Below are 25,266 nucleotides of genomic sequence, written 5' to 3' on the forward strand. Positions count from 1 at the left end.
GGTTTTTTTTAGAGAGAAAGTGCTTATTTATGTAAAATCTTACATGGAATCCATAGTTCAGTTTTTTCTGGTAGAGTCATTGAACTTTAACATTGCCCATGTTTTGTCAGACTAGTATTTGTTTGTGAGTGAACCGGCGACAGGGGAAACAGACTCGGGTTGTGACATGTCTACAGAGACTTTTAGATTACTCTTTGTAGTTTTTTGTCTCTAACAACTTGTCGTAGCATCATGTCGCTGATCTTTGGGTGAATTTGCTAAGATGCCCACTCCTTGGCATCTGTATAAATGCATAAATATTATTTCTCACTGTAGAGTGAGGAACTGCAAATTGTTTTGAAATTGATTTATACAGTAACTCACTGCAGACTGATCAGCAGCAACTGCTTCTTAAAGATCATTGTAGATGTATTTTCTTCTTGAGATAGTGTTATTATAAATCTGAGTGCTCCAGACCGATCTGCATTTAAGGAGATGTAGCAGCATTTTTTTGATATCCACATAATAAAGTGCACTTGATTATCAGCACTTGGCTCAAATTACTGTAACTTCTTTATTTATATGGATGCACTAAGGATGAAATTTTTTATACATGACTGCTTTATTATTTATTTCACTTGGTTAATAATATTATTTATAAAATTGAGTATTTTCAATGCAAAAATGCACACCACTATTAGAGGGATGTATCCCGACAGTGGAAGCCCGACACGAGATTTAAGATAGGCATCAAAATACAGACGCCTATCTTAATCCCGATGCCGGAATACAGACAGGACGCCAGCCTGAAAGAGGTAAGGTGTAGGTAGCATAGCAGTGTTAGCGTTTTGGGGGGGAGGTTAGGGTTAGGCACCCCTAGGGGGGTTTAGGGTCTGGCACGAAGGGGAGAGACTTAGGTTTAGGCACTAATGGGGAGGGTTAGAGTGTGGGGTGGGGAGGGTTAGGCTTAGCCTACAAGAAGGGAGGATTAGGGGAAGAAGCGGGGAGTGTAAGTATACCGGATACCAACCATTGGGATGCCGCTGTCGGTATTTTGACAGGAGCCATCCCGACTGTCTGCATTACATACCGATTCAATATTAGATTCAGTTAACATGACGTGGTGGGGCTTGTACTGCTCCAAGGTTTACTGAGACTACATGGTGCAGAGTGTTTGGATGTATTGGCTGAGCAAACATTTATGTATAATCATTGCACTCTCCAATGTTTGGGAAACATGCAAATATATTGTATATATGCACATGTAGCTGTAATGTCAGGGTTTCAAATAAGAAGCCATTAAAGTGGACCCAAACAATGCGTTGCTAGTGGTATAATGGTCAAAACTATTTTACTCTATAATACAATATACAAGTTGTCAGCTGGCCTATATGCAAATATTACATTCATGTAAGCTTTCCCTATGTCCTGGTTTTAGCAATTTTTCTGTAACATTATAAATTGTTGCAAATCTATGATACTGATAGGGGCGTATCTATAATAGGTGCAGGGTGTGCAGTGCACACGCGCCCCCTGGCCCATACTGTCTAAAACTTAACTCTTCGAGGTCCATCGTCGGGTGTCTCAGCCCTGCACAAAATGCTGGAAAATGGGCGCCGCAGTGAGAAAATCGCCAGGAAGATGGCGGCCGTGTCATTTCTCCGGCGATCTGCGCATGCATAGTAGAATCTGGGCACACTCTAGTGCCCAGGCCCCAGCATCTATTGATGCTGCTGTGGCTGGATAAGCCACATCAATAAGCTGCCAGTCTCCGGGGAGAGAGGAGGGGCCCCGGATGGGGAATGCACACGGGTCCCCTCCTATCTTAAGACGCCCCTGGATACTGATTTCGTTTTTCCCTAGAATTTTGAGTCTTACTGCACTTAGGGCCTGATTCAGACCTGTTCGCTAAGCTGCGAACGCACGCTATGGGTGATTATCGCACATTTTGCGTATGCGTTAAAGTACGCATTCGCGAACCAGTCACTGCGTCTGGGAATCGTGCTCTTGTAGTACACAGACTGGATGCTACTTTGAGTGACAGCGCCGTTTGTGGGTGGTAACAAGGGAAGGTGCTTGTGAACGGGGGAGTGGTGCTGCGAACGCAGGAGTGTCTGGACGTCAAAATGGAGTTTTATGGGTGTGCATAATTAGCAAAGAAGCGTCATTGTACACGTCACTTGTTTGTATTTCAGCCTGAACTGATCGCATTGCTTGCGGTGGGGTAGGGGCTACCTCAAGTGCTGCGTGCAGCTCCGATGGCTCTCGATGTCACCGATTAATAACACACTTCCTGGAGAAGACGTGTGCTATGACAGAAAGGTGGGCGTCTTTATACTTCGGCGTGCGCTCACTCTGCCGTCGCTCTCTAAGGCATAGATGGCATCCTTTTACCAAACAGTGCGATCGATGCATTTGCATACCCGGCCCCATTTACCTGTGTGAGAGCTCTGCTTAGCATCCGGGTTTGAATGAGCTCCTTAATACCATGACATAGTCAATGGGAATATGTTCTTAAAATGATTTTACATTATTTGGAACCCACAATGATCCATAGGGGACTTTGTAATAGAGTGTTTTAGGGGTCTATTTATCAAGCGTACAAACTGAAGTTTCTGTATAATTGTATGAATGGTTGCTATGTGCTAACAGCCTAATGCAGGATATTTCACAGGAACCTCCTGCAGAAGACTAATTAGTGCTGCAGACCAAAGATCCCATTATTATCAATGGGGACTAGTGTATAACCCAATATACCAATTTCTGAAAAGCTTTTTGGAGTCTGGTACCATAGGTTTACACCATCCTCAGATGGAGTTAACCGCTGTAATCCTATGTGAGCAATCTTGCTTGGACAAGGGATCTTACAAGCCCTACCCCGCAGCCTCTGGCCAGCTCCCGAATCTGACACTGTGCACATGCGGTGCCATGACTATTAATATATGGCCCCTTAATGTCGGATTATATAGAGGTTCTGGTTTTCTGTTCTAAAATTGTGAATCTAGATTGGGACACACTATGTTATTGTTTAGCTATATTTAGAATGTAAAACCAGTATATATCTAGTACCACATTTCTAAAATTTTGCATTTATTATACCCTCAGTTAATATTACAAAAAATAATTTTTTCTCTACATCTTCTTTATATTTGAACAGCATTTTGTAAAAGCAATTCATCTCAGAGCAGCCATTATTAAAATCTAGTTCTAAAGGAACATGCACGCTCAGCAGTGGTGTATGTGCTAGAGTGGGCGTCATTATACAGCATTGCACGGTTTAGTTAACAGCAACCATCTAAACCAAATATAACATGTGAAACATTGTTTACATATTAAGCATTCTTGAAAATGTTTCTCCTAACATACCACGCAGGCTTTTCATATTCAGCGCACATTTTCAATCCACAGTGATTTATTGGTAGCATACTGTAAATTAAATGTGCAGAGAAACCCCATAGACGGAAAGAAAAAGCACTGTATACACTCTCCTTTCAGCCATGCATCTTATCAGTCTTATACTGCTTTGCAAATACAATTCTTAAAGCCTATAGCAATGTTTGTGCCAAATACATTGAAGTGTTAAAGTCTGGAACTAAAAGAAGCTACAGTATTATTGTAATGTGACACTAGAGCATGGGGTTTGTCCTGTTAAGTAGAAGTACTGTAGGTTGATATTTCTTAGTGAAGTGAGAATTTAGGTAAACCGAATCACAGTGCTATAAATAGGGTTTTACTCTTTGAAAATTCTACAGCTAATGTTTTTTCTTAAACACGCTTCATTTTAAGCAGATAAAGTGAAAGGAAATGAGTAAGTATAAGTCATCCATTGCATTTAAAGTGAGTAATATCTAGATAGAACATGATGTGATGAATTATAGGAAGTTTAACTATAAACAATCAGAAATTGCTTTAGTCACAATATAATATATTAAATTTACACTATAGACATTGTACTTTAATGACAACTGCAGACTCACACCATTCAAATGTTTATTGCTAACATTTATGATAATTTATACCCACAAAGACCATATTGGTGTAATCCATTTCAACCACAAAAGTATGGAAAATGAATACAGATATATGGAGCTCAGCATTACAATACATGTTAAAGGTGCTGTAGCATATCCTAGTCTGTGAACTTATATAAATCTTTGTAAGGTGTGTGCTATGTATATCATTGACTAAACAATCAGGGGCAAACACAGTATGTTGTGGCTGCAGCTCTGGTAAAATAGTATAATATACACCAGCCATTGTGGTCATGATGCAAACTATTGGCCGGGATGGGATAGGAAGGGAGGGTTTCCGGGCAACTGGAACCTCCGATCCCCTGAGTTTGCTTATGACAATTTAACGGACATCCATAAAAACAGTAATACCTGTGGGCTTCAAAGCTTCATTAAGCATATAAATTTAATTGTACTGTAATGAGATAATACTCAAAGTATAATAGTATTTTAGTTTTCCTTCCAGTGTATGAGACAGACTATGAATCATATAGTTGTTTTCCATAGGGCGTAAAGGAAAAGTATAATCAAGACAAATGTGACTATGCATCAACTCTGATATTTTCAGAGAGATTTGTTTTTGATGCGTTTCCAGACTGTGAGTGGTGTTCCCTCTTTTTCTCTGCAATAATTTTACAGTAGATCCAATCAGAGCTTTTGAATATTAATAGGACTAGGCCAATCCCAGTCCTCAATATGCTACACCTGTCCCCCAAATGCTACACTCACCCACATAAAACAAATGCCACAAAGCTCAAAGCACCTCCATAGCAGCAGCACAGCCACAGCCCACAGGGGAAGGAGGAAGATCACATATGCAGAGCATACTTATTGACTTTGTAGAAAACCTTTCCAGGAGCAGCCAGGAGAGCTGCTGCTTTAGGCCGGTTCGGAGAGCGGGGACGGACTGTTGATGTAATTAGGCCCGTTCTCAGAAAAGTCTGTGATCAGGGGGCGGGGCTAAATTATGCAAATCTCGCCGTTTTCCCCGCCGCCTCCTTGCGGACCTGCAGATTCCCCATTGAATTTCCCCATCTTGCCCGCTTCACTAGGAAGTGGCCAGGATGCGGGAGATCTGCCTACACTTCCGGGGGGAGCAGGGGGCTACCCAAAAAATCGGGAGCCTCCCGCAACTTCCAGGAGTGTAGGCAAGTATGATGCAGAGTGCTCTGCACTGTCTCCTACTTCCCCTATTTTTGATTGGTTGTGTTATGGTCGCATGACACAGGTCAGCTGCTCCAATTCACTTTTAGGGGCAGATATACTAAGCTATGGAAACTGATAAATTGGAGAGTGATAAACAACCAACCAATCAGCTCCTAACTGTAATTTTTCAAACACAGCCTGTAACATGACATCTGGTAGTTTATCACTCTCCAATTTATCACTTTCCAGAGCTTAGTACATCAGTTGTCCATCGATGGTTGATGTTTTTTTACCATTGGTGGAAATCATCAGTGGTTTACAGAGGCGCACATGCAGATGAAATGAGGTGGACATTTTACCATTGTACCTCTTTATTGATGGTAAAACTATTGCCCATTGGCAGCCAGGATGTCATTGAATGGTTATGTCCAACCCTAGTAAATTATATAATTAATCTCATTGGGAGCAGCTGGTTGGAGGCAGGCTTGGTGTACTGCCTGACCCTTGTACGTGTTCCATGGTCCGTGCTAGAAAACTGCCCTTCTAATGAATGTTTTTTTTTCATCATCATTTGTTTTGCTTATAGAATATCTCAATGTTGTAAATGTTTTAACTCAAAAATATTTAAAAAAAATCTGTAAAATTGTTGGAGAATAGGAAAAAATGAGAAACTGACTGCACAAACCAATGTAATAATATCGGACTGTCCTGGCGAAAATAAGATGCATGACCACCCTGGCTATACCGTAGCAGACAGCTTGATTTTCAAATGTGAGCAGCATTCATTCAACTATCACAGAATATACCAGTGCTGTATATCAGAATCTCTATACTTACTTACACTGTCTGCAACATGCAACATGTGCTCAAAGAATATGGATTTACATGCTGCAGCTGTATAACAGATATTGAATGGTTGCTTCACACCACACTAGGTAAAATCCCTTCCCCAGTCAATGTTTTATGTTGATCATGACTGAGTAACTAAGGCCATAGCTCATATAAAAAAGGTGCTTCGAAGTGCTATACAATTATATCCAGTATAAATCCAGTATAAAACAATTCAAAATAATGGTGGTTAGGTGGATGTCAAGCATGGGCAGACAAGGGACACAGGGCTTAATTCAGACCTGCTCGCGAGGACTGTGCGCTCGCAAGAAGGTCAATGTTGGCCAAGTGCGCATGCGCACGAAGGAGGTGGCTCCATTGTGCGCATGCTCGAGACCCGAATAACTACGGCCAAGCCGTCGTTATGGGTCTCGCACCATAACGCCTACCGTCTGGGGCCGGCCCCACTGACATCAAAAGTGATGTCAGTAGAAGTGCTTTTGGCTCAGATAGAGCCAAAAGCACTCCAGGGCTTGCAGCAGCGAGACCCTACCGCAAGGGTCTCGTCGCAAGCCCGATGGTCGCGATGGTCTTGACCATCGCGACCATCATTTTCGCCACTCACTGCTCTTAAATTCAGAGGGACGGCCCTGATTCAGAGTGAGCGCTCTGTCAGAGTGTCTGACTCTGAATCAGGGCCACAGTTCAAATCAAATCTTCAAAAGCCATGTACAATCGATGATATGGTCCTAACGTGAACCTTTGTTAGGATCGATTTGGGTTGCTACCACAGCGATTATGTTACCTATACATGAGGATGGACTCTCTATCTCTCCCTCTCTCTCTCTGGGGTATATTTACTAAAGTGTGGATTTTTTGAAGTGGAGTTGTTGCCCATAGCAACCAATCAGGTTCTAGGTACAGTATTATCTTCTAGAAGGTGCTAGATAAATTATAAGTAGTATCTGATTGGTTGCTATGGGCAACAACTCCACTTCTAACAACCTGCACTTTACTAAATAATAACTCTCTCTCGCTCCCTCTCTCTGCCTAAATTTATGTTCCCTTTGTGCCACAAAATAAGCTCTGACCCATTGAGGCCTAAAAGCAATATAAATATGTGTTTGTGGGATAATGCAGTCTGGGCCTGATTCAAAGATAGAAGGTATCACACAGCTGCACTGAAGCAGCTGTGTAATACCGTATAACTAATATTCTAATGCAGCAGGAGACATTTGTAGGAAAAAGACGCCTTTAGTCAGCATCTGCAATTCGAGTGCTGCATCGTAAGACACAGCAGCAGGTCACCATCATGACAATCGGTCACTATGGCCGCAGTAATCACCCATCTGAGAAAGCTGAAGCTTACTCAGAATGAGCAACACGCCTACGTAGCCGGGGTCAGGAAGTCTGCATTGGAAGACCCTGGCCCTGGCACTCCCAGAAAACGGGGGCGACACCTGATCCGGAAAGGCGGGCAATCCATCCCCGCTGCACCACAAAATGGCCGCAGCATGTCAATCATGCTGTGGCACAGGGGCACAGCGTGCGAGGAATTGTTCCTTAAGCATACCACATGGAAGCCCTCCAACCAGTTGTTTTCCTCCCAGTCTTCCCCTCTTAACTTTGTGTCCAGATCTTCTACCTTGTGGTATCCCAATCACACCACAGAATGGATTGATTCAAAACCGTTAACAACCCTGGTGTATTTACAGCTTATACAAACACAGTGCAAAGGAATGGCAAGGGAAAAGTGCATTCAGATTGTATACCCAGAACTTTTACACCTCTGCAAAATGGCCTGGTGCTCTGTCATATCTACTCCCCTTTATATGATACAGTACATACTTTGGATAGAACAGCAATATCAAATCATCCATTTTTTTCAACTATGTCTCTCTGTGCTGCCATAAATTTTAAATAAATGGAGCTACTGCACAATTTCCTCTGCCAATCCCCAGCTGTCAGACCTTTGTATATACCCACAACATTGTAGTCTCACCTGCTCTGCTGGCTGATTTCAGCTGTTAGAATAACAGACCTTAAGTTACCCTTAGGAGCAGACATGTGATATCCATAGTAAACTCGAAATAGTTATAAAAGGTTACCACTGACAGCAAGGGAAATGTCAGCATATGTACTCAGAAGGGGTTTTCTTGTTTATCTCTAGGAGGTGTAATTTGGAAGATATGAAAACAACAACTATGGTTAATATCTTTTTGGGACCTTCATGTTTTTTTTAAAAGCAAAGTTAACTGTTTTTAGTTAAAATAGTAATAATACTCATAATGTTAGATTTTTTGCATTTCAGCGTTTCACCTTTTTTTCTCAGAGATTATTAACTTTTACTTTAGGTCTATTTATCTGACAGAGAAAGGGCTTTTTCCCATTTCCCCCTATCTTTCATAGAGTTAACACCGACGATAGCAGTTCTATCACTCAAGGATTTGCCTGTTTACTCCAGCAATAGTATAAGGAATTAAATTAACAAGAATATCTGCAGTTCATGTACCACTGTAATCCTTGTTATGCTATCACTAGCTCAGGATGGCTATAGCAGGAGAATATCAGATAAAAAGTGCTTGTTATCTAAATATAGCATTTTCATGAGCTGCCATTCTTTTAAAATATTTTGTATTTTATATTTCCAATCTACTTTTAATCAGGTCAACTATACCTGGAGTATCGCTCTACTGCCCTGGTACTGATTGATTATAGCAATGGGTGGTAATCCTGCACTGTGATATGCAGCAGAAGCAAATCCGCTCCATCGCCATGTCTGAAGCTAGGTGCACTGAATTTGCATATGTCTGTCCACAAGAAGGATGACATAGTGACAGGAAAACATAGGAGATCTAGGCAGATTATCCAGAATGCACACACACTGCTGGATATCAGAAGATTGAGGCCGAGATTTTCTGTCTTGGCCGTCTGATTAGATAAGCAAAGGAATGCGTTTGAGAATGTGTTTTTTAACAGTTTTATTGGTGAAATGCTGAAATCTTCTTTCTTGTACACTATACAATAAATTAGGCCAATGACATGATTATTAGCACATCAGCCCAATAATTGCATAGTGTGTATCATTAGCAGGGCTACCATCAGGGGGGGACTGTCGGGACTGGAGTCCGAGGCTCGAACATTTGGGGGGCCCGCCCGGTGTCTGCTGCTGCCTGCACGCCTGTCCGCCACTACCCCTCTGCAGTGAAAGGCCCGGGGGGGGGGGGAAGGCCCATCCACTCCTATCAGTATGCTGCAGGTTTGCAGTCGCCCGTGCAAATGCCCACTGCTATCCCCCCGGCCGGGCCTTGCCCCCCGCTGCAAAATGCAGTAAGTGACTCGTTCTAAGTCACTTCTCACCCAGCACTAGCCACACCGCCCTCCCGCATTGGCAGCTGTGCCCCCACTACCTTGCCCCCAATAAAGTTTGTTTTTTTTTACACTGAAGCAGGCGTGTCATGACGTCACACCACGCCTCTAAATGAGAGAGAGGAGCTGCTGCGGGCAGGTAGTGTGAGGAGCCGGCGTCCGGAGCATAGAGTCTGAGATAGAAGGAGCGGGATAGGTAAGTTAAGTGTATGTATGTGTCTGTGTCTTTGTCTGTGTGTGTGTTTCTGTGTCCTTTCTCCCAGACCCAGGCCAGGCCATTTTAATGGATGTGTAGTCAATTTCAGACAGTGGATACAGTTGATGGGACTGAGGGAGAAGGGTGGGGGTCCTGCCTTTTTTATCAGTCCCGGGCCCCATCATTTCTGATGTCAGCCCTGATCATTAGGACTGTTCATGTGGCCACTTCTTTTAATTAGAGCCTTGACAGGTAATTATCTACATATGTTGGTGTGTTTTGTCATTCAGTGAACTTTTTATATGGTCAGGATCTTTTTACGGAGTATATAAATACGATGTCTAGATTGACACATCAGCAATGTCCTTCTTACCATACACCTGAAAGTGTTCAATGTATAGCAGGTTAGATATATGTAGATGTATCTCTAGCCCAGGTGTTCTAAGCTCCAGTTCTCAAGTGCCATAAACATGTCATGTTTTATGGATTTGTTTAATCATGCACAGATGAGTTAATCTATTTTGTTAGGTCGGAAATGATCCCATCTGCTTCCACAAACATGACCTGTTGGAGAGACTTAAAGGTTGAAAAGTACTGCTCTAGGCAAATAATTATACCTTGTGCTCACTTTGACTTCATTATAAGGCCCCCATACATCAGTGACGGATTGCCGCGATGTTGCAACCCGGCATCGCGTGACCGCTGAAATCCAACATGTTATTATCATTATTCACATTACACTAACATGTTGGATTTCACAGATCTGCTGATCATGATTAAAAAAAGATCGTGATTGGCACATCAGTGAAATTTAACATGTAGAATTTCACCGATCCTGCGACGGATCGCAGAACATCGATGGCTGCCGGTCAGCTTTTCCGTACACTCCGATCGCAGGAAGGCGGCAATCAGTCGCAGATGTAGGGGGGCCTTTACATTGTGTTTTGTTAAGTCTTGACAGCCCCATCTCCCTTTTAAATGAATCAATGTTATAGAAATGTGGTGTCCTTACTACAGTAATTACATTTGCCTGACTATAGAAATGTGTAACATGTTTAATCAAAATAGGAATTTTCATTCATTTTATGAATCTGCATTATTAATGTTTGGACATTTGTGTATTTACCTTTGCTATTTACCAATCACTTGATATTTAAGCCAAGCATCTAGTTTCTTTTGAAAGAAGGATGGAATTCGGAGTAATGAGTCAGATTTTCCGCCCTTTATAAACCACTAAGGGTTTGATGTGGTTGTTCACTTAGGCTTCACCTTTTTACTTTCTTTTGAATCTCATTGAGGATTCAGAGACACAGATGCAATGTTCTACAGACACAATGAACTTTGTTATGGTATTCTAAGGTCAAAAAAGACCACAAGGCATATTTAAATGTCTTTCATGAATCCTGAGATTGTTTGGCAACATAAATTTACTTGTATATGTCAAGTAAAATGTGCCTTTCCATTCAAACACATTTTAACAATTGTGCTTAAAAAATACAGTTTACAAATGCTGGGTATATTCTAGCAGATATATTATATTATACGGCTGATCAGTTGATTGGCCAATATATTGTTGTTTGTCGGCCAGGTTGTACCAGCGATGTGTCTGTGAATGACATCGTTCATAGACATATTGCGTTGGCTGTGCTGCACAACCGATGCCCAATATATCTGCAGATTTATCTGCTCATCATGCTGTGTGTACGGGCCATCAGCGGACCGCCCATACACTTGTTACAGAGGCGCGGGGAGGGGGTCGCGATGCAATCCCCAGCCAGTGGGACCCAAGGACAGATGATGGTTGTTCAGTGTGTACGAACAACCATCATCTGCAGATCAGTCCTGTACCCAGCTTAACATCCCCAAAAGCCAGTTTTATGGTTGATTATATGAAATTACATAAAATCACATCTAGCTACAATGTAAAGACTGTAATGATTTTTTTTTTTACTTCCATCCCACATCCTAACTGGATGAACAGTAACGGCCTGATGCTGCATTGGATGTATGTCTTTTTGTTGAATTTTTGCGCTGCACATTCTCTGGAGCCAAGTGTACGCACTTGCCGAATGCCGACCAGCGATGAACGTTGGAGGGGGGGTGGGGGTAGCGTGACCATGCTGCATTCAGCAGCATGGCATCGCTCGCGATATCCCCAGATTGGGCTGCATGTACAGCCGACTGGGGATATCATTAACAACTCGCGTATCGTCCGTCTTTCAGACCATACACACTAGAGGATATATCGTTGAACGATATTGTTATCATTCATATCGTTCAGTTTTATCATCTAGTGTGTATGTCCAATTACATATGCTGGAAACATTTACTGGGGTTGGACCTACAGTAGCTCTGTGTGTTGCTATGTGGGTCTTGCATGGAGAGGTCATGCTTTAGAGGGTTGTATCCTCTGAAGTATGAAGTCAAGTGTGGTGTTTTGGTAGGGCCAGCACCTCACCTAAGCAGGCATTATGCCATGGATTGGTTCTGTACATAATTTATTGCAGACGTCCTCATTTAGTGTCATTATTTTAAAGACATCCAAGGAACGGGTCCTGTAAAACACTATATTATATATTTAAAAACATATTTTAAAGATACCATTGGGCTGTGTAATTTTTGAAAACCTACAACCTGATCAACACATTTACTTTTTCCCATATTTTGCATGAACAAATACACTATTTGTATATTAACTATTTTACCATGCAAAGGCTGCAAATTTGGAACAACCTTAATGTGGTCCTTACTGTGGTCTCCTCATCTGCTGTGTGTTATGGCTATGAGAACCAAAGCTTGTGTAGCTATAAAGGCTAGGAAATTGTGATAAACATTCCTCATAAGCACTGTAACATTATACAAAATATTCCATTCGAACACATGGACAGCTAGCACTTCATTATTAAGAGGCTGATGCATAGAGAACCCGGCATTTTGGTACCATTACTGTAGATTGTGCGAACACTTTAATCATGAAGGTTAGATAAACTAACTATATTAATAATGTGTCTGTGGTTTATGAGTTTTAGGTATATAATGTTAATATTGTATGTATAACCTGAAGAGAGAAAATACATAACCTTTCCCTACTCAGTAATACAAAAATAAATACTTTTCGGCAATAGAAACAGTCTAAACCAGATTTCAGCAAGTGAAGTATAAATGCTGAGTTATGATTTTGTTATCCAGAGAGATCAGAAATGAGCATATGAAAAGTAAATAAGTAACAGTCTGCTGAGAGCTGTATCCATTTTGCCAAAACACTGCAAGGAACATTAACCTCATGATAGCATTAAATATTCACATTACACTAACAACAGTCAGTCAGTGTCTTGCTGTGGTTGAGGCTACAGTATTTGTTAGGAGTTACAGAATGCACTATCTAGAGGAGCATAACACAACTATATGTTCATAATAATATGAGCAACATGTGTATTATGCTTTGCGTCACTTACTGTTCAAGAAGCTATATAATATCCTCAGGAAGATCAGTATGGAAAATTAAAGTAATTCATAGTGCTGAGTTTTCTTTGTCTTAAGATCTGTACTGTACTTTGTGTTCTTAGATGTTGTTTGTACAATATATGGAGTACACTATATATGGCAAACATTTAGGTGTAGCATATATATAAAGCCATACTTGCCTATGTTTGAAAAAGCATTTCAGGGAGATTGTGAAAACAACACCTATGAGCACGGCAGTAAAGTGTGTGTGTACTGCAACATCTGAGAGGCGTGCCATAATACTGATTTACATCCTAATGTAAATGAGCCCCAAAACAGTTAGTAAGATCTATTTGTTGATGAAAACACACTGATACTTTTCAGAAAAGCCATAGGGTTCATTGTGCATTATACCCAATGCAGGCAATGATACTAATTATCCCATTTGAATGTATATCTCAATGTGTTTTTCGGATAACAGGTACATAATGGGAGTAAAGTGCAAACGGGGAGATTGCCAGACTCTTCAGGGAGTCAAGGAGATTGCTACTATTTTAGGGAGTCTCCATGGCAATCAGTGAGAGTTGGCAAGTATGATGTAAATAAGCCCTAAAGCAGTTAATAAGATCTATTTGGTTATGAAAACACACTGATACTTTTCAGAAAATGGATGTAGCCATAGAGATTATTATGCTTTATAACCAATGTAGGGAAATTATACTAATGATCTCACATGAATGTATATATCTCTGTTTCTTTTTGTATAGAACAGCTACATAATGGGGGTAAGGTGCAATCAGGGAGATTGCTAGACTCTTCAGGGAATCAGGGAGATTGCTACTATTTCAGGAAATCTCCCAGACAATCAGGGAGTTGGCAAGTATGTATAACGCAGAGCATACTTCAGAATATGAATAACTATTAGGGCTCTATTTAGTATGTGTAGAAAAGTGCTTTTGCTGACAGTAGCTCCCGCTGGCACGGAGATTTGCAGGATGTCTCTTGTATACAGTATGCCACCTTATACAAAGGGGAAACTTATTTAAGAAGGATCATGATGGTAAATGTACTGCCGTAATCCTCCTTTCACTGTCACCGTCTCAGGATGGTGTTGGCAAATATATTCAAATAAAATAATATAATATATTTTATTTAAATAAAGCATTTTTTTCTAATCAGAATACCTGCATATAAATTAATAAAAAATAACTGCAAAAGTATACTGTATGTCTTCTATGTATAACTTGATTTACAGTGGAACTTGAAGCTCATATCAGGGCTTCCAATTCCACTGGCCACACATGCACAGATACAACAAGACTAGCTGGAAAGCAGACAGACTTCTCTTTTTGAGAAATTTAGTTATTAAATTGCAAAAAGTAGCAATAGAAAATCTTTATCACCACATAATAAAAAATAGGGCTTTTACTCTTCTGGTAGTTTCTAATGTCATAAGTGAATTGAGTGCCTCACATTTGAACCACTAGCCCATTAGGCAAGGTATATCAGAACTTAAAATGCTTTCTAATGAACATCTAGCAATTCATTTTAATGATTAGCCTTCTCAAAGAAAAATAACATCATTGTACCATGGTCACTTAGAACATTTGGTCTGGTGTAATTTCCATACAGTGACATCCGTATTTCTAGATACTGTACCATTGGCCTCACGACTTTAGATGAAACTTATGTAAGTAACTTTTTCTTAGTAGTATGGTCGGTTAAGTGAAAACCCTAAGCTAATATGAGGGATCATTAATAGCTTGTGAGAGTCATTTTAAGAATGTTCTAATATGTGAATGGTTATAACTTTTCCCCATTACCCCATTGGGAATGTAGTTATAATCCCAACAGTTGGGATGCCGGCACTTCGAATATCCGCGCCGGAATCCCAACACCTGTCAGAATCCCGGCGCCGGTATCCCGACCATCAGCATCCTGATGGTAAGTTCTGGGGTTAGGGGAGGGGGGTTAGGGTAAAGCTGGCCACACATCTAAAGATTATCTGTACAACCAGCCAACTAGTTGATTGGTTGGAATGAAAATCTGGTAACGTATGGGAGTAACTGATGATCAGCAATTTGCTCCTAAATGCCACAAAACAGATGAAAATGGTCGTCAGACAAGTTAAATGTTTGATCTAAGTAATTTGTTCAAACAACAGTTTTTGTCCATTTTCCGGCATTTGGGAGCAAATTGCTGATTGTCATTTACTTTCATACCTTACCAGATGTTCATTCCAACCAATCAACTAGTTGGCTGGTTGGATAGATAATCTTTAGATGTGTGGTCAGCTTTAGGCACTAGGGGGAGGGATAGGCACGAATAGGGGAGGTTAGGTTTAGGCACTAGGTTAGGCACTAATGGGGGAGTGTTAGGGTTAGGCACTAGGGGGGAGGTTAGGTTTAGGCATTAGGCAGCGGGGAAGGAGGTGTAGAGAGAAAGTGAAGGTTAGGATACTGTCTGACAGGTGTAAGTATAATAACCCTGTCGGGATTCCCACCGCCGGCATCCCATACCCAACCCACCCATTGAACTGGACTGTTGATTTGCCAAATGCAATAGCTTGGAGTAGAAAAATCCCTTGGAAATAGTGGCTCACAGTGTATATGGCACCAGATCCGATTGGTCATAGCTCCTGTCCAATCTAGATAAATTGAGCCATCTGAGATATAGATGCCAAGTATTTTGTTGTGTTTTGGGTAGGGACTACTTTTATACTGTTTTACTTAGGTATACTTCTCATTAAACATATTTATAAAAATTTAGTTCAAATACATTTTTGTTTTGTGCAACCAATGATATACTGTATATGTGGTGACACAGTTTCAGGGATGTATGGCATACAAGCCTTTGAAAATAATAATTGTTTTCCAAACAACTCTGTATTCTCTACCACAGAAATCATAATACCGCTGACAATTAAAATAGTATATGAGATAAAAATAATTGCCTTACAATCTACCTATAAATTCAATCAAGTTGCTCTTCGTAAATAGGGAATAAAACAAGCAATCTTTGTGTTACTGGGAAAAAGCTTAAATAAACTTTCATTATGTCATTATCATCACTTATATATTTTTTTATTATTATTGTCACTGTACTGTCTGTGAGTCTCAATAACTGCAGTGTTATTATTGAGCTGGATAAAAGTACCATAGCTAAACTCTACTATCCTTACTTATTACTCATCAAAATTCCCCAGGTTCTGAAGGCCAAAGAAAACAATGGCACAATCTAAATGTATCTTCTTTTCTAAAGGACCATTATAACTCCCTGCATCTTAACTGTGATAAATCAATTGGCCTTAGTCACTAAAGAGGAAGGGAAATGACTGATTGGTGACAGCAGTTTCCTTGATAGCCATGAAGTGAGAGTGTGCTGTATTTCTTGTGTGGCCAGAGAACTCTAGCGACCCTCATTTGAAAATAAAGTGAGTCAGTATAGCTGGGAATAGGAAAGAAATAGTTTAAATAATAGCAGCATAACAGTTTCCTTTTTAGCTGTGACTTTCCCAGCTGGAATGCAATCCTGAATACTTCTGCTATTAAAGTCAATGCTTTTTTGAATAATTTTTATCTACTCTCTCCTTTATCCCTCCCTCTTCCTTGTGTAGATTTACACTGACTGGGCAAATCACTACCTTGCAAAGTCTGGTCACAAGAGGCTGATAAAGGATTTGCAACAAGATATCGCTGATGGTGTGCTGCTGGCAGAGATCATTCAGATCATTGGTAAGTCTGGTCACGGTGTCTCAGCTTGAGACTGTACACTGAGCAACAGGGGAGGGATGGACTGGGGTGAAGTAGGTTGGTAGCAGGATGGACTTGAAAAGGTTAAGTTCAATGTGTTTCAATAAGACAGTTACTAACTCCAGATGTCTCTGCAGCTCAGATTGTTCTGTGAGTTTGTAGGAAAATGCTGGGGAACTATCCATACAAACTTTATTTTATAACAGCTTAAAGTGTATCCTCCACATGCTGAAATATCAGAGAAGACTTGATCAAACCATATGTCTCCCATGTGTGCATTTTGTTTGCTGTAGGGGATCATTCTTCCTGGGATGCCTTGAAACATTATCCCTGACCATGCAGAGACAATTGGGGAGGATTTCATGTTAGCAGTTACTTGGCAGGGGCTGGAGAATTAGCAGTAGATCACATTCACACTTCTACTCTGTAGATTTGTGTATTGTTATGGTGTGGCTGATAGCAGAGGTTGTACTCCCTTACCCGCTTCACTGACTTGTCTCTCCTGCTTCTCTGTACAGCAAATGAAAGAGTGGAAGATATAAATGGCTGTCCAAAGAGCCAGTCCCAGATGGTAAGTCCAGCCTTTAATAGTTAATGATCTCTAAGTAATTGTATATTATGTCTACAATGTAGACATTTTCCATTTTTGTGGAATTTGCTGAAATATGGATAGTGAATAGATTTGTATGTCACTGTATTCATCACTGTGTTTTGTGGCCTTTTGTATGACACAGCAAATAAACCTCTCTTCCTGAAATGCTACGTTACAACAGGTGCACTACTGCTGAGATCTATGTAAGATATAATAGCAGTTGTTAGTATTAGTTACTGTAGGACATGTGTTACCATAGCAATTTTATGCTCACACATTTGTCTTGGAGTTGGTGGTAATTGTAATTACAAATTGTGAAAGTCACATGATTCTTAATAGTGTGTATGTATATTCATCAGTGTATAGAAATCTATATGAAATGTCTTATTACGGAGCTCTATATAAATGTACATACAGTAGAACCCTAGAGCTCTGTTTTTAGAGCGGAGCTGCACCATATATAATATTTAGGTATTGCCTATTATGTACTTCTATTCCACAATGGACCAAAACTGACCTCTGAAGCCACCAATAGGTGATGGAGCATCACTGTAACAGGCCACAGATAAATATCATTTTCTTGAACCCCCCCCCCCCCCCTTCCCCTACCATCCCCAATCTCTGCCCCAGTTCCTCCTCTGGTGGCCTTCTAAAGGTAAGTATGAAGTAAGTGAGTGAGAACACACACACACATGTGTGGTGTACAACTTAGATGCACACGCAGTTACCAATAATCACTGAACTCTGTAAATATTGGCATTGCGTACATGTCTGAATCAGGTCCAGAATGTGGTCTGGTAATGTGAGGTGTGGCTTTCCTTTCATGCTGGAGCTACAATGCGCTAGTATTGCAGCCTAGTTGGTTTAGCAGCAATTGTGTTGAGCGTTTGTAAAATTCACACTAATTAGAAACATTTCTTCTTAATTATTTAGCTCTCGCTGTTGATAATCTTGATCAAGCATGTTTTTTTAATACCTCCAAGACATATATTTTTTTTATAGAACTTCTTTGTTCTGATAAATAAAATAAATATATATTAAGACAGTGCGTTCTGAAAGAGTAATAGGAATGCATTTTGTGGACATTCCTGACAAGTGACAACAACTATATTGTGAAAATAAATTACCTGGTTCTCAGAGTTTTCAAAATAGTAAGTGTGATTCTGCTTTTATACACAGTAAACATACTTATTATAAAGGAGCTAGCTTTTCTCTTATTTCCAGCCAGAAAAATCGTATAGAGAGATTTGGAGCTGCTACATGTACTGCTTAGAAAATGTTAAGTTCACATTGGATTTTTCTTTGTGACAGTCATGAATTTGGTACATTAAGTTAATGCAGGACTCCAGACTCCCTGTGACAATCCAAAAACAAGGCTAATCCAAGCAGTATTTTATGAGCAAGATGTAAATGTTCACATTAATGTAGCAGTGATCTTAAGTAGTAATAGTTTGGACTTTTATGAGAGAGAACATTTTCTGGGGTTGGGTATGATATGTCGAGAGTCATAATCAGGCCCGCCAAGAGCCGTGGCGGGCCCCGGTAATAGGGGGTGTGGCCTAATCGTGGGAGGAGTGGCCACGCCCCCTTGCCGAGAAACCAACAAAAAAAAATTTGCTGTGCGCTGGGGAGGGGGGCGCTCTGAGCCCCCTCAGCCCGGCGCAAAGCCAGGGGGGGCGCGATCAGTGTGATCGCTCCCCCGCACAGGCAGAGGAGACCGCTCGTGGCTCAGCAGCCATGAGCAGTCTCCAACTGCAGCTCAGCACATGCTGTGTGCTGGGCTGCTGTGAGGGGGGGGGGGGAGTGGCGCCGGACCCGGGCCCCTCAGGAAGCCCGGGCCCGGGTAATCTGTACCCGCTCCCCCCCCCCTCTCGGCGCCCCTGGTCATAATGCCAACATGAGAATGTCGATCCTAACCATAGCCACATTCATCATGTAGACAGTGATGAAATGTTGACATGTTAGATCAAGCCTGGCCAACTTGTGGCTCTCCATCTGTTGTGAAACTACAAGTCCCAGCATGCCCTGCCTCACTTTTGCTATAAAGGAATGCTAAAACTGTGGCAGGGCATGCTTGGATGTGTAGTTTCACAACAGCTGGAGAGCCGCAGGTTGGCCCGGCCTGTGTTAGATTGTCAACATATCAGCCATGGTGTCTCAGCAGTGATTTACCTGCTCCCGATAGCTGCAATGGCTCCAGTGCTGCTTCTGGGTACTAGTGGTCATGTGACTGTGACTTCTGGGTCAGACCACTGATCCTCTGGTGTTTGGGTGAGTACTTCTCCTCTATCCCTAACCCCTACTGCTAACCCTCCCTCTAGTGCCTTACCCTAACCCCTCCTCATGATGCCTTATCCTAGTCCTCCCATCTGCAAGATAACTCTAATGTCCACATTCTGACAATCTCAACATTTCACCTGTAGACATTAATTCACGTTGTCTATCTACAGGTAAACATAACTGTCAACATTATGGTGTCAACATTATGAATGTTAAAATCGTCATTGTCAACCTTTTGATTATATCTCCATTTTCTGTAATATCTGCCAATCTGCAATCTTCACATAGACTGATCTTATAAATGTAAGTGCAAAAACTGTGACATGGGCATGCACCTTGACTTGTCTGCCATTTTTGGTTCTCCAGACTTTCTGATTTGTACAGCACGTGTTCTTTTTATGATTTAGTAGTGAGCCCTGATCACCCTATGAAGGGGCTGCGTCTACCAGAATAGGCATGTCAAATGACCTTAGGGCTAAACTCAATAGTCCAGCTCTTGACAACCAGCGAGACCATTGGCAATAATGAGGATGACTCTACTAATGGCCTTGAGCAGGACATATTTAAAAGCTACTAGAGACTCTAATGTGCAGAAAAAGCCTACAGCTCCTGGTCTCCCATCCAGAGCACTGACATGTCTCACACTGCTTAGCTTCCCAGGTATGGCAAAATCGGTCTTCCTGAACAAAAAGTAAAAGTAAAGGACCAGCAGCATCAGTTATTTTAAAACTGAATTTTTCTTAACATGGGGTTGCTTTGGGACTTATCACCATCATGTGAACATAAAGAAGAGTCAGCTTCAGGGCAAATAATGTGGGTGCATCTGGGAGTCCTGTGTGACTCCTTAAAACCCATTTGTCATGTTTGACTAGGGTTACTCTACAGCAGGGATTCCCAACCATGGTCCTCAAGGCACACTAACAGTCCAGGTTTTAGGAATAGCCATACTTGAGCACAAGTGACTTAATTAGTACCTCAGTTATTTTGATTTAACCATCTGTGCACAATCATGGATATCACTAAAACCAGGACTGTTAGTGTGCCTTGAGGACCGAGGTTGGGAATCACTGCTCTACTGGCTAGATGGGCAAACTTGTATACCGCATGCCTCTGACTAAGCTTCCAATGTGAGGTACATCATTTAGTGAGTGGTCTTACCTGCTAGTGCCACACTGGCCATCTGTATGTCGCTATACTTGCCTCTTTGAAGAGGCTGAGGACCTAGAGGGTCATTGAAACCCGGTTGCAAGCGCTGAGCGCTCGCAACCGGGTTGATGTTGCCACACTGGGCATGCGCATGTCAGAGCCGGCTCCGACGTGCGCATGCGCGAGACCCGGCTAGCGACGGGCACTCCGTCGCTAGGCGTCTCGCACCAAAGGGGGCGAGCTATCGATGGTGAGTGACAGCTCGCACCGTTTGGTGGGTGGGCAGGGGGCGTGCCCGGCCAAACGGAGGCGTTCCAGTCGGAACGCTTACCGTTTGGGGGCGGCCCCACTGACATCAGCAATGTCAGTGGGGAGCTTCCTGCTCAATGACCAACGCGACCATCACCCTGGTCGGTCGCTAGAGCTGTGGGTAGTAACCCACAGCCTAGTGATCGACCAGAAGGTGGCACTTAAAAAAGTAAGTGGCCGCCCTCATTCAGAGCGATCGCTTGCAGCAAGCGATCGACTCTGAATGAGGTCCCTAGTCACCTCTTCTGACTCATAGTCCACTGAAGAGGAACCTGGTGGACATACATACTCTGGAGAGATTAATAGTGGAGCATTGTTTTGGGACCCAATCTGTCTTAAATGGGTGTCCTAATGATGGCAGCTATGGACAGGAGAAATGTGTCTGGTGCAGACACTGGTGCTTTGTTGGCTTCAGGCAATTTCAAGGTAGAATCATCCATTTTTGCCTGAGCAGGCATCCCTGTGTGAATTTTCCTCCATATTCATTTCTGCACCTCATGTTTTACCACCTTCAGGTAATTTTAGTGAAGGATCCATTTTTGACTGAACATGTTTCTCTGTTTAAATACTTTTCTCTAGATTCACTTGTGCACCTCATGTTTTGCCGCCTTCGTGCAATTTCAGGGGCTGCTACACCTCTGCCTGAACAACCATCCCTGAGTAGTCTCTGGAGGGAGAGGTGTCTTCTGGCAATGATTTGTACCTCAGACTCTGAAGTAGGAAAATAGTATTCCACTTACTTGACATAAAAATATATTTTATTCATCATAATTTACAGTTATAGCTGAGGTCATGTTGTTATAATGGAGGAAAAGGAAATACATGAGTTACATTTTTATATAGAAGTAAACAGAGTGGTAAGTGCATAGGTTTTACATGTTTGTTCTACTTGTGCGCCTTTTGTATAGACTTGAATGGATTCACTCCTTAAAAAGCTACATGTAGGCTGTATCTGGCTCCTAGAGGAAAACATTTTCTTCCAACTGTTTTTACATGTACAATACCATTATATCTTGTACCATTTCATTGATCTACAAATATTCACCTCAGATTGTATTCCAATGGACAAACACCATGAGAAAAAGTCTAATGTCTCATGTTTTCAAGAAGGAAGCCTGAGAAGTTGATGTGAAAAGAAAATGTGTTGGTATTTTGGACAGAACAATACATTTCACACTGAGGGTATGTAGCCTGGTGGGAACATGTTGTGAAATCTGATAGATTCTATTGACAGGAGAATTTTTTTTTGAAAACAATGGAAGTGATGAAGGTTGGTGTGTAATTGTCACACAGTTATTTATGCAGCAAGTAGTTCACTTAAGTGAGATCCTTCACTTAACATGTTCAAGAGACTGGAAAATATATGAATTTGCACTTTATATACTGTTTTCATTACAAGTAATTTATTCCATTGAGTGGTCATTCCCTAATAAAGGCTACAGCCAGGACGGGATTAAGGTCTGTGGGGGCCCCTGGGCAACAAATGTGTTGGGGCCCCTATCAATATTTTTTTTTAATTATATATATATATATATATATATATATATGCACACATACACAAATCCGACAACTGCTGGCACTCAATAAATTTCCTCTGGTGCACAGAAAATAATAAATACCATGTCCAAATGAACTGGCAATCAGAGGGTTTTTAGAAAGTAAAGCATGTATTTCAGGTCGACGTTTCAAGGCCGCAGCCCCATCATCAGGACCCCATCATAACACGAACAAACATAAAAAACAAACATATCACTTACCCACACTATATGCCCCATGGGTGATGTGTTGCCAATCCTCATCTCCATCAAGCCGCTCACTGCCTGTCGCGCAAGTCCACTTAACTTCCGGGTGTCGCAGAGCTCATTACCATGGTGCCCAGACGGCATGCGTTCCATGGGTCTCAATTTCTGCATTCCACGGAAGCCATTAGGTTGCGCTCCAACCACAGGAGGACCTATACGGAAGGGAAAGAAAAGTACAGAATGAAGTGAAATAAGGGATTGAAAAAAGTGTTGAAGGATTAGTTCAGGGTTTCCCAACCTCGGTCCTCAAGGCACACCAACACTCTAGGTTTTAGTGATATCCATGCTTAACCACATATGGTTAAATCAAAATAACTGAGGTACTAATTAAGACACCTGTGTTCAAGTATGGCTATCCTTAAAACCTGGACTGTTAGTGTGCCTTGAGGACCGTGGTTGGGAACCTCTCGATTACTTGTTGCTTTCAATCATTTTTGTTATATTGTCCAGTAATTTCTGGATTATTTATTGATATTATAGTGACCAGTAAAGACTTTCCTAATGAACTAGGCATGATCTAAAATGATCTTTAAGTGCCTAAAATGTTATGGGTCACTTAGAATGAGGCCAGTGCCACACAGGGATCTTGTGTGACCCAGTATTTTAATCTTGGGAACTCTACTCTTAAGCACTCTGCTTGTAAATTTGGCAGTAAAACTATCAAAAGAAACAGTATTCCTATGTAGGGCACTCACAGACTGCTCAAAATACCAATGTAACAAAAACTGGCAATAAAGTCTTCAAGGTGTTCAAAAATTAAAACACAACATTTAACTCTTAACTCTTAAAAATTCATAATAGCCAGCAAAATATTATGGGAAATGTGCAAAAGTAAATAAGTGCTAAAGTGAGTAATAATATACTGTAGCTGCTATCTCTCATAAATATCTGTATGTAATATAATGTTCCATAAAGATTTGCAACAATAATCAAAACAAAGAGCAGTTAATATATAATAAAATATTATTGTAGTCTCAATGCTCTATTTTTTATGTTTGAATGTTCAGACCTCCATAAATAAGACTACAATTAGCCTATTATGTTCTGTCAATGTGCTGTTATCCAAATATTAAAGCTTTTCTTGAACCTGGCTCATAAGTTTTCCCAATGTATCTTAATTACACAGATACAATTGTTGCTATTCAAGATGTTATCTTGTTGCACACTTATTAAAAACATTTATTAAAATTATTTATATTATAACTGTATTTTAAATATCCTACTACTGAAATGCTCTAATCTATTAGTAAATGTAATCATACTTTATAATAAATATAGTACTGTACATATACTTAGCTAGATGAAAGTTAATGTAATATCTTTTTACTATACTCGTCTTGCTTTTTATCCTCTCATCTGTCTACAGTTTCAAGATGTTTCCAGTGTGTGTGTGGGGGTAAGGCTCATAAACAAGAGCTGTGCCTAAGTGAGCCTGTTACTGTCTAAAATGCTTCCATTGAAAGCTGTAAGTCGGTATTTGGCAGGCAAGGTAATATTGATTGCAAGCTATGGGCCTGAATCTGAGTTCATGCATCTCGTGATTTGTAGCCCACTCCATTCTGAGTTGTGCTTATGGATTGTGCAGATCATTTTCAGTTGTATCTTCTGCACCACATATAGGGTAGGTATAAGTGCTATTACTAGCAATGACGGCTGCTGGAGGGCTGGGGGCTAAGTGATTCCATAGATGAGTACAATTCAGAATATGGGCAGGTAGACGCCTAGGATGTACAATGGCTATAGGCGCCTGGTATTGTTACCACACTATTCGAGACTCAGAATCAGGCTCTATGTGCCACCCTTATTTAGTGAATCACTATTACAACATTGGTTCTGTGGGCCTCCTGAAGGATCATTGCTCTAATAGTGATTGACATGCCTGCACAGTCTGCAATTTATACTACTCTGCTGCAATCAAAATAACTAGGGAGTCTTTCAATAGGAGTCTGCACCCCACCCCAACTTACCCTGCTTTCTGTGAATCTTGCCTGCTTTATTCATAGAGCATAACAGTGCTAATAGAGTATACTGTAACAGTCTTTACTTCAGTGCTAGATTATACAGTATAATATTGGTGCCTATACAATGTATACAGGTATTATCCTTAAACAGTGAGGTGGTTAACATACCTCGTACAGTACACAGGAACTAATGTCAGAACTGGTCCATTACAATATTCTTTTGTACAGAAATGTATAAGCTTATTAATTGCTGACATAAATTATATATTTATTTTGTTTCAAGATGAATAGAATCAGATTTTATCATTTTATGATGGTTTTCAAATCTGATAAGTATACCTAACATTTCACTACATATTATGATTACTTTCTTATTTTAACCCTCCAGATTTATCAAATCTACATTATAACATACATTTTTTCCATTTCATGTTTTACAGCTTTTGACTTTT

The 25,266-nt window shown here is 40.9% G+C and overlaps 1 protein-coding gene across 7 annotated transcripts in view; it reads left to right on the forward strand.

Moving 5' to 3' along the window:
* NAV3 (neuron navigator 3) overlaps positions 1 to 25,266 on the forward strand; it is a 383,856-nt gene that overhangs the window by 116,300 nt on the left and 242,290 nt on the right. For all 7 annotated transcript variants that reach the window (XM_088478094.1, XM_088478095.1, XM_088478096.1 and 4 more), the window contains exons 2-3: positions 16,589 to 16,706; positions 17,243 to 17,295. In XM_088478094.1, the coding sequence (XP_088334220.1) occupies positions 16,589 to 16,706; positions 17,243 to 17,295 (171 nt within the window). The remainder of the gene's footprint in view (positions 1 to 16,588; positions 16,707 to 17,242; positions 17,296 to 25,266) is intronic.

This window comes from Taudactylus pleione, unplaced genomic scaffold (genome assembly GCF_031769625.1).
Source record: "Taudactylus pleione unplaced genomic scaffold, aTauple2 ptg000207l, whole genome shotgun sequence".
Lineage (NCBI taxonomy): Eukaryota > Metazoa > Chordata > Amphibia > Anura > Myobatrachidae > Taudactylus > Taudactylus pleione.